We start from the raw sequence: 13,239 nt of genomic DNA, 5'->3' as shown, positions 1-13,239 counted from the left end.
AGGTATCTTCTTGTGGAATTTACTCATGATGAATGAAATGAGATTACAATGCAAAATGTGAACAGTTCATTAGTGATGATAGAATCTCAGAATTAGAGAAAGATCCCACAGCTGTGTTTCAAAGGGACATCAAATCTGTGATCAAAACCTGCCCCACTTTGTTCTCACAGTTTGATTCACAAAAATTGAGTTGCGTTAAATATTTTCAAATCTCTAATCGATCTTGGATTGCTGTGATATCTGATTAATATGTATATTTCATGAAATTACTTCATTCCATGATTTTTTATGTTTCTTAAGTCAAAAATTTTAATTAGAATTTTTAACTTCCAATCTGAAGTTGAATTATGGATTGGGAATAGGGTAGTTTCCTTCATCAAAGAAAACGAAAGGCATTGATTGCGATTCGGTACCCACCATTAGTGTATTCATAATATACAAATTATTTCGTTTTAGAAATACCGGTTTAGTCGAATGGCAATTGTCCATTTTTATCCTCATTTGAAAAGGGCCAGATTGGCGCCCATGCGATGCCACTCCACGTGACGTCACAGGGACCTAGTTTCTATACGAGAAGATGGGAGTTATACATCGTCTGAGGTTACCAATGCATGCATGAGGCACAGAGCTCAAGGAAACATGTCTTAATAATCACCTATTAAAACTGGCTAAGGTCGGAAAGTTTTCTTCGTTTGATAAGGTATTAATAATCCTTATTTAAGCCAAGCGCTACCAGCCAGCAGGGTACTCAGCTACCCGCTAGCAGCCTGCGTCGTATCAGCGCTAAGCCTCGCCTCAAGGTCACCTCACAGGGCGGCAGCGGGAACCAGAAATACGTCACACGGAGAGATTTCCCGACATTCATACTTACCTGTCGTGTTTTCGCGCACTAGAAAATTTTCACTTTTCATTTAATCGCGAAAAATAGATATCGTCATTTAAAAATCTAAATGCGTCAAATACGTACTCCAGGAGTAATAATCTTTCGATTAAAGCAATAAAAAAAATAATAGGAAACCACCCTATTGTTATAAAACCGACATGATTGATAAGCTTTATCGGAAAAAAATACAAAAAATGGCCATGAAATCCATTTACGGAACCCCTCCACTAAGTGACAGTGCAGATAAATGGGGGAAATTTCTATGCTTAGGAAATTTGTCTCTACTAGCCACCAAGTCCCTCCCAGAAAATCACATCAGACCTGCCTTCTATAATAATTATAATCTAAGGAGTTTTTTCTCAAAATCCAAAGACGTCATATAAAAAACAGTATAGAAAAAAGTGGTGTATACAAACTTAAGTGCGAGTGTACTGCAGTGTATATTGGACAAACTGGCCGGAAATTCAGAGAAAGACTAAAGGATCACGTCGCTTGTTTTAAACATAACAATGCCAACTCCAACTTCGCTAAACACCTGATAGACAAAGGCCACACCAGTGATTTTTCCTTGGAAATCTTGTATTGTGAAAGTAAAGGCCCCAGGCTGGATGCTGTGGAGCAAGTGGAAATTTTAAAATGTGTATGATCCAATTGTGATATTGTTAATGACCTTCTGTATACTTCCCGTTCCCCGCTCCTCAACCTCTCCCTCTTCCATCAACCCCATACCCTCGCACATTAGTGGTTTCCCTTTCCCCTTCTCCAACCGTCACCCACCCCTACCCCCGCCTATGCTCACAAACATGGAAAATTTTGTACTCAGTTAATGTCCTATTGTATTCTTTCCTCTCTCCCCTACCTCTCACTCCTTGCCCACCTTTCAATGCAGTTAGTCAGCTTGAGTGCATCGACCCTACCTACCCCCCAACCTCTCACATCCTCTTGGCTTTTACAACCAGGGAAAGACCCCTACCTCTTGATTTCCCCCCCCCCCCAGTTCTTCTGGTTTATATTGGTCAGGTATTTAAGACTGTCTTTCAATGTACTCCTCGCCTGAGGATGACGCAATGTGTCGAAACCGCGGTCGTGACTAAATTAATATTTATGTGGAAAAACAAAGTTCATTTCATTCAACCTGGTCAAGTTGAATGAATTTTTTCTCTGTGGATCTTTTGCACAATTTGTGCATTGCAGGTTCACAAATTGTGCAAATGATAAACTCCATATAGTTATCACCGTGGCTAGTCCCGGTATTGAAGACAAATTGAATTTTTTTCTGTCCTGTATTTCACTTAATTACTTTTATTTTTTATTATTGTTTTGGTAATGTAACAAGTAAATTATTTAAAATAATTGCCCTTATCAAATGATCTATTGCTGGGGTTAACTTTTTTCTACCATCTCTAATTTAATCTATGTAGGAGCCCAAACTAATGGAAAATGTTACAACTGAGTTGCTCTGTCAGCTTTTTTTTTGGCTGCAAAGTGTAATTTAATTGTATTAAGCATTTAAATATAAGGGTTAATATATTTGATGGATAAAAATCTATTACTACTTGCCTCTAAGTTTGTCTGCTGCAAAAAAAAATAATTAACACTAGAAGGACGGGAGTTTCGTGCTACCTAGAAGGACGGCTAGGGGTCATTTGACCCCTAAAATGTATATTGGAATAAAACGCCTAATTTTCAACTAATATTCAGTGTAATCGTATTAATTGTTGAATCAGTTCATTAAAAACACTATTTAACATTATTAAATATTATTTCCATCGTCAAAAGTTAATAACAATTATTTTAAAGAATCATGAATTAAACCGTATGTAGTAGTCGATTGCAAATCAAATAATGAAAATACATACACTCAATACAAAAGTTGTGTTACATGTTAAAACAATAGGGGTACTGGGTTTACAAAATTTGCATTAAAATTTTTAAAACTTATTACTTTGTTGTAAATCTCAGACAGACAGTATTTTTTCAGCGCTGTTTCCACAAAATATTTTTTTTGCGCTGAATTCGTTCATTGGACGATTTATTCATCTACATCTTAATCTACACACTAACCCGCAAGCCCCTTAAAGCGTGTGGCAGGGGGTGTTAGGACACCAGACATTTGCACATGAAAAGGAATTTGGGAAATGGAAAGGAAATTGGTGCAATGATTCAATGATTGTATTTGGCACCTTTTCCTTTTTTGTGCCCGTGGAGAATTGGCTGTTGGATTTGGAGACGTGTAAATAAATTGATACATGCTATCCATCATATCTACTCCCGCTTTGTTTTTATTATGAAATAGGATGGTCTCTGGTATTCTTTTATTCGTTTCGGAAATGGTGTCGTCTGAGATCATGCTGCTGAGTGAAAGTACATTATTGTTCTAGTTTGCCTGATTCTACAAAAGAGTATGGCCTAAGGTATTTTTGAACACTCGCGTTGAATGGATTACATGGTTAATTTAGGGGTCATGGATATTTGTGCGTCACGCCTGTTTTTTCAGATCGTCCATGCAAGAGAAGTTTTCCATTTTTTTATGACTTCCTGCCAGCAGGATGGATGGGAAAAAATTGTTACTAGCTACATTTATTCCTGAATTCTTGCATGTTCTGGTCACTTTAGTCACTATTTATTTCCCCAACGCTTGATTTGATGGCCAATCATCATCTTTGCCACAATATGGAAATTCATTTAGGCTGTATTTTCATTTCACATCTGTATTCACATTTCACAAAACCGAGTACTCGATTCCAAATTTGTCTGGTTTATTTGGAATTTACCTCATAAAAGGACGGTTGCATTTTGTTGGATAGAGCTGTGCATTTGCTATCATGCCAAAGTCACCATCGGATTCACTATCTTGGACTTCGTCGCTTCCATCACACGCAGATGTTGATGGATTGGTCAGAATGTCCTTGAACTGATGTTTACGATTCACTTCCAGACTGATCTTCAATATTCCCTACAGCTATTTGATTCGCGACGATTCTCTTCTCTTGATATATTTCTCGACTTCTTACTTTCTTCCTCAACTCGCTACTGATATGCATGCGAAAAAATCTACAAACGAAAGCGCATTATGGTTGAATCTTCTCTAGTTGCATTGGAGGTATAGAGAGCTGGAGAGCATTAGAAAGAAACCGACGGGGTCAGGCGGCACTAATGCTGGACACACGGCAAAGGGGCTACGTCAAGTGACAGTGCCGTCAGGCCAGAAAAATGAAAGTTATTCGTAAACCTGATGAGTCGATATTGAAAATAATGTCTCTAAGAGCTCAGAATCTTGGACGACGGAAAACAATTCTTGGGATACGTGACGATTTTCCGGTGTGGGTAATACAGTGATCATTGAACAATAAATAAAACAAAATTAAAATATCATAATTACATGAATTTACGCAAATGAAGGATTGAAAAGGTTTTATTTCCCTTAGCTGCCCAAAAAATAACGAAAGATTGTGCACAACATGTCGCTATGCCTAGGTTTTCGAATACAAATAGGAGCCCTTGGGACGAAACTGGCATTGAACCGGGTACTTCCAGATTCAAAATGAAGCAAATCATCTACCATACTAGCCTCTTGCTGATTATATGATATACATGGCACTCAAGGTTGAACCTTGCATGGCACTAAAGTGCCCACGGGCAAGAAAATAGTGCGAAAACCAGTTGTGGGTGAAATGACCCCTAGCCGTCCTTCTAGGTATAACACGTCATAAAAATTTAAAACAAAACATTATTGTTGAATTTTCACTAGTTTATCAAAATATAGACCAAAATGAACAAAGTCAAAAAGTTTCAAAATTTAAAAAAATATTTTAATAAGAGAAAAATAAATTTGAATTCTGAAAATGGGTCAAATGACCCCTGCCGTCCTACTAGTATGTATTAAGCATAGTTAAAGATTCGGACCAAAATCATCATGTTTTGATAATATCTCATCAATAGTGCCAACCTTAGGTCTAATTGGCTAATTTGAAGTCCTTTTAATGGGGCTAAAATAATTTCCTTCATGCTTTATATTTGATGATCAATGGTGGCTTAGAAAGCCTTTTCAAAACATATTATAAAGCAAAAACAATCTTATTCGCTGATGACACTAGTATATTGTTGCAAGCCCCAAATTCGCAAGAATTACAGATTAAGGTAAACTCTACAGTTCAAAATATTCAAATGTGGCTAAAAAATAGTATGTTGGCAGTTAACCTAGAAAAAACTGTACCTATGTATGAACTTAAATTGTAAATCGCCACCAACAGTGGAACTATTCAACTCTGAAATAACTTATGTAAATAATATTTCTTTCCTTGGAATCACACTAGACAAATCCTTGAAGTGGTCTAGACATGTCGAAATCTTAACCACCAAACTGTCACATATTATGTATCAACTGCGCTATTTACGATCAAGTGTTTCTTTGAGTGTTTTAAAATATGTGTACTATGCTAATTTTCAATCCTTAATCTCTTATGGCATTATTTTATGGGGTGACAGTTGCAATAGCACTGAGGTATTCACTATGCAAAAGAAAGCTGTAAGAATTATGCTAAACCTAAAATATAGAGAATCCTGTCGACCTCACTTTGAGGCACACAAAATTTTAACTCTAACATCCATTTATATTCTGAACTTAATGCTATTCATAAAAAAACGTATAAATTCTCTCCCAAAAAATTCTGACTTCCATTCACATATGACCAGAACCAAAGACTGTTTACATGTGCTACCCAGGAAAACAAAAAGGAGTAGTAATGGTCCTCTACATAAGGGTACAAAACTATATAACCTTTTACCAGAAAAATTGAGAAGTTTGTCTTCTGTAAATAATTTTAAAGTAAATCTGAAAAGATACCTGACTGGAAAGGCATTGTATAGTGTTGATGAATTTATTAACTATTGTAAAGAAAGTATGTAATTTGATGTGTTAACCTATTAAATGAGAATTGTATACCTGTGCTTAAGGTTTTGTGCTGTGAAGTAAGTGTTGAAGTATACATGGCTGTTGTTCAGCTTTCACTATTGTGTGCTTGAAATTTGTAATGTAACTTTTTTATTTTAGGAAGATGTCTTTGTTTTTTTGAGTGAACATTATCTAAAATACCAATTATGTATTATACTTGACGAAGCCTATACCATTTACTTACTTGTATTGGTTCTTTTGGCTAATAAAACTACTACTACTACTACTACTACTATTTACTATTGCAGATGAAACCCTCTGGTGACTTCTGTCGGCCTCGTGTGGCCTGGTAGGTGGGTTTTGAGGATGCTGAAGAACAATCTTACATATTGCTGATTGAATGTAGGATTTTCCTCTTCTAATGCAGAAGACTCCTTTGAGGATACTTGGCTCCATAAGTTTTCTCCTCCTTGTGAAGGATTGGATTATTCAGTCTTGTGGGGGTGAATATGTGAGCATTGTAAACTTGATAAGTCTTTGAAGAAAAAAATATTTATATTTAATGGTAACTGATATATTTTAAAATGTTAATCAGTTTTATAAGAATAAAATTGTATAATATACAGCAGTGTATCCTTATTTCTGTTCATGGTTAAATAAAAAACACAGTACTATTCCACAACCTTATATTTTTGCAGTCTACTAGTTTCAACGTTACAACGTCATTATCAAGACTGAGAGAAGCATACAACATCCAGCCTTATTTATCCAACAATAGTGTGAGGGAAGAGGGAGGGGGGGGGAACTAAATGAGGAGCAGCATTGAGCATTGTTGGTTGGGCATTGTTGGTTGGATAGGAGGTTCAAAACAAAAAGTATAAAAGCTTTGGGAGGTGGGGTGGGGGCAGGCAGATAAAAGTCAGGTGGTAACGAGGTTAATGAGAAGGGGAGGAGGAAGGATTGTCAAGGAAGAAGTCAGATTTTAAAACAGTAGATAAAAAGTTAGAACATTTGAATACAGTCATATCATTAAAAATTTCGATGTTACGTGCAAGAGTGCATTTGGTGATTTCTAAAATTTTCTAAAATATCCAGTTTTACACTTTTGTCATGTACATGTAAAATTTTAATATTAAAATCACTGTTGTGGCCGGATTCGGACAGGTGTTTAGAAAAATGGGAAATGGAGTCTTTCAAACGAGCACTTCTTTTGTGTTCATCGACACGAGTTTTAAACTTGCGGCCCGTTTGACCAACGTACACACCGTTGCACTCGTCGCATGTCAGGGCATAGACACCACTTTTGTCTTCAGGATTCACTTTGTCCTTGGAGTTAGCTTATTTCTGTTTTTGAATCCATATTACTGTATCTCTTCGTAGTATCTGTATCCATAATACAAGTAAGTCGCTGCTCTCAAACAGTGGAAATGTATTATTGGAGGAACAGATGCGAAACATTTAAGTACACTTGTACTAGGTAATGGATACTGCATTTTATATCAATGAACTAGGTGACCTGGTGAACTTCGTATCACCTTCGAACTAATCGAAATCAAATGACGTTATTATGGCTGTCGGATGACATTCAATCCAATTCTAAAATGTTAAACAGTAAAGACGCATGCGAGTGCAGCTCTTGCAAAAAATTTATGATAGTGAATGAAAAAGTCGTATTTTGTGACATATACCCTCGAATATTCAATCCAACATGTACTGGGCTCAATGATTTATTGTCTAAAGCGTTACTTGAGAACTGTGATGTGTATTGGAAGTGAATGCAGTGCCGCTTATCTAAATATTCAATATTCAACTTGTCTAAGGACATTGAACTCTTAAAAAATGAACTAAAATAGCTGGCGATTGAGAGCAAGCAGGTGAAGGAGGTTAAACATGTTTCATTTGCTGACATCTTGATAGTATCTCGGACCAAACAAGTTTTGTCTATGAAGAAACTTAAGAGTGGATGTTAACGACAAACAGCATCTTGGGTATCACGCATGGTTCTAAGGAATGTCCAGAATGATAGTTCTACATATCTTAATGCTAATGAACAATATGCCTGTGGCTGCAAAGAAGGAGGTAGTGTATAAACTCTTCTCGGAATACCGTGCGGGTAAGATTATGTAAAGGTGCCTAATTATGTAATCTTACCCGTGCGGTATCCCGAGAAGAGTGAATACATGTTGTTTGCCGGGAAAGTGTAAAATCTTACATAAGGAGGCAGTGGTCTTGAAGCAGCAGGTTTTAGATATGGATGTTGGCGAAATCCCGAATGAAGAAGGGTCTTACATAAGAATGTGCGAGTGCTCAAAAATTTGAGTCGAGTCGAGTAGTTGGAACTCGACTTATGTGCCTTGAGTAATATTACGACTGTCGAGTCAAGTCGTGTTTTTTTGGTTACGGAGCTGTTGAGGCCAGCAAGTTCAGAAATCTGCCGACTTGAGGCACTATCATGAAGCTCATGTAATAATGCCGTTTCTAAAGTCGATAAGTCATACTAATGCCTTAGCCTATAGCCTAGCAGTTTCTGCTTTTGAATACGTAACAGTCATCCACTATAGTTAGAGGTCCGTGAAATTCGCGAGACGTGATATCGCGAAATAGTGCGAAATCGGTAAATAATAACAAAATTTCGTGTTTTTTGCGATTTTAGGTGTATTAGCGAAATAATCAAATCTTCATAATCTATTAAAGCCTAGACCATAATCTGTTTAACGCTGCCGACGTTCAGTTGCTCTATCTCTATACTATTCCAAGGTCAATTGGCTCGTTTAGTCTCGCGCATAACGCCTCCGCGTAATATCGCGCACTGTAGTGATTTCTCCGCCAGAATTTGTCGTTAAATTAATCACAGCCTTTATCTTCGATTCCCATGTATAAATCCTGAAATATTTAGAATGAGGCGCTATCTCACCTGAAGAATTAGATATTATGAATTAAAAATGTGCGGAAAGAAATTTAACGCGGCCGCGGAAGAGCGGAAATACAAGCTCACGCGCCCGGTACGCGTCAATGCCGAGCAGTAATTCCAGTGACTCACCGCGACGCATTAGACAGCGTTATTGGCTAACTTTTTGCAGGAAAACCCCGAGCGTAGGTCTAATGTAACTATTTCGTTGACTTAAACACGGCCGCCGGCTGGGACCGGGCCGCCGTTCACGGCACGGCCCACAGCGTGACAGAGAGTCGTCTCGTCTGAAAGCAGCCTGAATTTCGCGGCGTCGTGACGTGAACGATTGCCGGCGAAAAGTCGTTTCATCAGAAAGCAATGTAGCACTGCTTGTGTTTCACGCCGTAGACGGCACACCGCCGGGCCGAATTGAAATGGGCGCCATGGTGATCACGGCGGCCGTCAACTGCGCGATTTGATTCGCTTAAAGACATCCATAGACACATATGGTTATTTGAAAGCACGAAGCGCTAGCAGTTGGGGGAAGGGGAGGAAGGAACAGAAAGGATAGGAGGAGAGGGGGTTCCCCTCATTAGCGGACAGATCGTCAGATATTCGGCTCTCCACTGAGCTGCAATGCAAAAAAAATCATTTCAACACTGGCCAAATCTAATATCTAATTCTTCAGGTGAGAAAGCGTCGCATTCTAGATGTTTCAGGATCGATAAATGGGAAAAAAATTTTCAAGTTTCTTTGATTCTGATTATGTTTTGTTAAGTGTGCTTCTTTCACTGCCTTTCCTGACCAATTGGCAACAGCTGTAATCAAAACTAAGCGATTTTGTTGTATCTAGCTGCTGCCCTACCTTACCTGGGTGAGGGGTATCGAAAGGGAACCCATGACATGAAATATTTCGGCCAATTTGTAAGCTATACAGTATTATGGTTATACTGTAGCTAACCAGCACTGAGTTTGAAAAAACCATTGTGACAGGTTGTGTTTTGCAGTTGGACGGTTTTTTTAATCGTAGTTCCAGCTTTAAATATCAAATGAAGGATAGGAATTTTAAAATGCCAAAAGCTAGTGATAATGTTCATACCAAGGCAAGTGAATTCAGCTGAGAAGGATTTTATGTGAAAGACAGAGTATTACTGTGCAAAGTTTGCGACAAAAGATTTGAATTTGAAAGATGTGACTTGTTGTTAAAGCACATCAGTAGCGATACACATAAACGTGCGAAAGATAGGGGACCTGCAAAACGATAGCTATTATTTGAACTCACAACCACTCAGTCAAAGAAAGCGAAGGGGGAGCTTGTTGTTGCTACTACAGAAGCATTTTTAAAGGCTTTATTTAGTGTAGAGAAACTTGACAATACAAAAATTCTGGAATGGCTCTTGAAGTATACACATATAAGGTAGTGGGGATTTGCCGTTTGCATATTGTAATCGCCAAGACTACATACTCGAACCATTCATATACCTTGAACCAATATAACTTGAACCATTTCCAACATTTAGTTTTATCAGAAATTTTGTACAATGGAGGTTCTGTTAAATGTTATGTAAAATGCTTAACAAAAGTATAAGTAGGTTCAAAGATTTTCTCAGCGTTGAATGGAGAGATCAAAAGTATAAGTATTCATGAAACGTGTACCATAAAATAATTAAACGCCTGTAAATGTGGGAAAATTGTAGCATTATAATAACACTGCCAAGACTTTCTATGATGCCGAAATCACATGGTTTTAAAACGAATTTTAGGAAAAAATAAAACCACTTTCACGGACCTCTATAGTATTCGGGATTGCCACCGGATAAGGTTCTCCATCTCTGCCGACGTTTCGATGGCCGAGTCGTCCATCGTCATCAGGGCTTCTGGGGTCAGGGGTCCTTATCCGGTGGCAATCCCGAATAAACTTCAACAACATCATACGCCGGGAAAACCTCAGATCTTTCTTTACCTCTATAGTATATAGTAAAACTATAGTAGTCCACATGGGTGCAGAATAACTTTTCGTCAGCCACGGCGGCCGACCATCTTCCGACCTTGTGGTGTAATTGGGGTGGACCGCTTCATTGTGCATACTTTTTTATGCGATACTTCTACACACTACCATACTTTTTTCACTCAAAGTCCGAGAGAATACATAAAAATTTGTTAGGATTTCTATAGAAAAAATGCAACTTTTAGGTTTCTGCCTACAATGCCATCTTTCAGTCTTTTTTAGTATTACGTTTGTCCAACATTGATTTTCGTTTGTACCCTTGTTCCTTTTACTTTCCATCTTGAAGTAACAAAAAGGGGTTATTATGGTTGATTAAACTAATGACAAAATAAAGAAAAAAATTTTTGATCTGTAAAGCTAAAGCTAAGTTTTATAGTTCGTGTGCTTTGCCCACTTAAATGCCATGAAGATTGAAGATCCATAAAAATTGTACACAAAAATTTTAATAAATATTCCCAAGGTTCCCTAATCTTGTAACTTAGGAAAACATTACTTGTCCAGCCACACAGGTTTGTTGCAAAAGACAATTTTCTGCAGGAAATAACACTGTAGCATTGAGATATCAAAACCTGCTGCCTGAGCATGTAGAACAATTAGTTTTTCTGCATAAATTGACGAAACTATGCAATTTTATTGCCTTCAGTGAATAAATTATTATTATTAATGGTTTGTCCCATCACGGACTTTTTTTTACGGACTCGGACTTATATTTTTCTAACTTCCAATCCATACTGGCATATGGCCTCATTTTATGGGGCAGTTCCTGCCACAGTGCAAAAATTTTTAAATTGCAAAAGCAGGCCATAAGGACTCTCTTCAACCTATCTTATAGAGAGTCCTGTAGACCTTATTTTAGTAAGGCCAGTATAATGCCCCTACCCTCCTTGTATATTTTTGAACTCATTCTGTTTGTTAAAAATAACATGAATTTATATGAGTTAAACTGCAACATTCACCAGCATCATACGAGGTCAAACCTAGATATCCACATCAAAACTAGATCTACCACACTAAATACTGAGGGTCCATACCACAAAGGAGCAAAACTCCACAATTCACTCCCACAAAATATTAAAAAAATCAACAATTTTTTAAAATTCAAAACTGAGCTAAAAAAATTTTTAATACAAAAACCTTTATATTCTACTGATGAATTTTATGCTGTATGTAAAGAAAAACTTAAATGAGTTATGTTGTATGTAAGGAAAAACTTAACTGTAAATTAATGTATTAAATATTGTCCTGATGTATCTTTAATTGTCATTTGCATACACACTGTGTTCTATTGCCATTGTTTGTTTGTGTTTTATCCTTTATGTAATGTAACTTGACGAAGCTATGCAATTGTATTGCCTTCAGCGAATAAATTATTATTATTATTATTATTATTATGTTCCTTGGATTCCCCCTCCTTTTCCCTGCACTTTCTTTCCACCCACCTCACTCCAGACTCACCCTTCTCCCCCCCCCCCCCCTTTCTCTTGACTCGGCTCATTGAGTCGTGTGCGCAAGTGAGTGTATGTATGTGTGTGAGGAAAGTGAAGTGAATAGGTTAATTAGTCAGTTGTGTTGAAAGGAAATCAATTAGGATAGTGAAGTGTTTAGATTTTAAGTGAAACCCCCACTTCAAGTCCCCCCTTCCTCTTCATGCCCCTCTCTCAACCGAAGAGGGTATAAAAGTACGTGGAGCGAGGAACCATGGGCAGAAAAGAGCAGAAATTCAGATCGTTATACGCACTAGACTCACCCGTGGCGGACCTTACGCATGGCAAAAGAATTCATGACCAAGTTCGCCCAGAGAAGGAGTCGGCAGTGGGAACATTGAGTTTTTGCTGGTAGCAGTATCGCGGAGCCGTGAATTGGCACACTTTGTCAAGAGTGAGGGACATCTTTAGCCATTCACTGAGGAAACAACAGCCGAAAGGCGGATCCCAACACCACGTTCCCGACAACACCTCCATTCCCAAAGAGAACGAGCTTGAAGTTAGAAGATTTCGGTATAGTGATCCTTCCAGGCTGCTGCTGTTATTGTAACAGTCACGTAAGATTGTCAACGTCTTATAGGACGTTATTCCTTAAACTCCCCCAAGCTGCAGCAATAACTTTCAAACGAAACCGTCCCTGCCCAGTGATAATGCGAGCTAACTCATAAAATGTCGTCATTGAGGGCAAGTATGTGTTTGAAATAAATCGGGAAGGACTAATTATTAGCTCCCTAAAATAATTAACATTAATTAAGATTGCCATTTGTTCTCAAATTATCATTATCGGTTTTTCATATTCTTTTTTGTTAAATCATTATTTCTGCTTTTGCTGTGGTTATTTTATCATTATGTTCATTCATTCATTTCCCCATGTTTCATTTAATTACTATGAGGGTTATTATCATTTTTTTGTAAAGCCTATTCTGAGTGTGAATAATAAGGTGAGGTTAAATGAAAGATATGTGTATCAGAAGTTCACAGTTGCTTCGCGAGTCGAGGAGGCGAGGTTTCAAGTCAACCCCTGCCGTACCTTTTTCCCTGATTCCAGTGTGCAATACTTTGGTGGTAATGTTGGGGAAC

General features: G+C 37.8%; 1 protein-coding gene across 1 annotated transcript in view; it reads left to right on the top strand.

The window, feature by feature from the left end:
• The window catches only part of LOC124153329 (heterogeneous nuclear ribonucleoprotein Q-like), a 64,639-nt gene extending 58,328 nt beyond the window's left edge, over positions 1-6,311 (top strand). The window contains exon 12 of the mRNA XM_046526431.1: positions 6,086-6,311. Within this exon, the coding sequence (XP_046382387.1) occupies positions 6,086-6,130 (45 nt within the window). The 3' untranslated portion in view covers positions 6,131-6,311. The remainder of the gene's footprint in view (positions 1-6,085) is intronic.
• The last annotated feature ends 6,928 nt before the right edge of the window (positions 6,312-13,239 follow it).

Source organism: Ischnura elegans, chromosome 2 (genome assembly GCF_921293095.1).
Source record: "Ischnura elegans chromosome 2, ioIscEleg1.1, whole genome shotgun sequence".
Lineage (NCBI taxonomy): Eukaryota > Metazoa > Arthropoda > Insecta > Odonata > Coenagrionidae > Ischnura > Ischnura elegans.
Note: the sequence above shows the minus strand (reverse complement) of the source record. Positions and strands in the feature narration are given on the sequence as shown.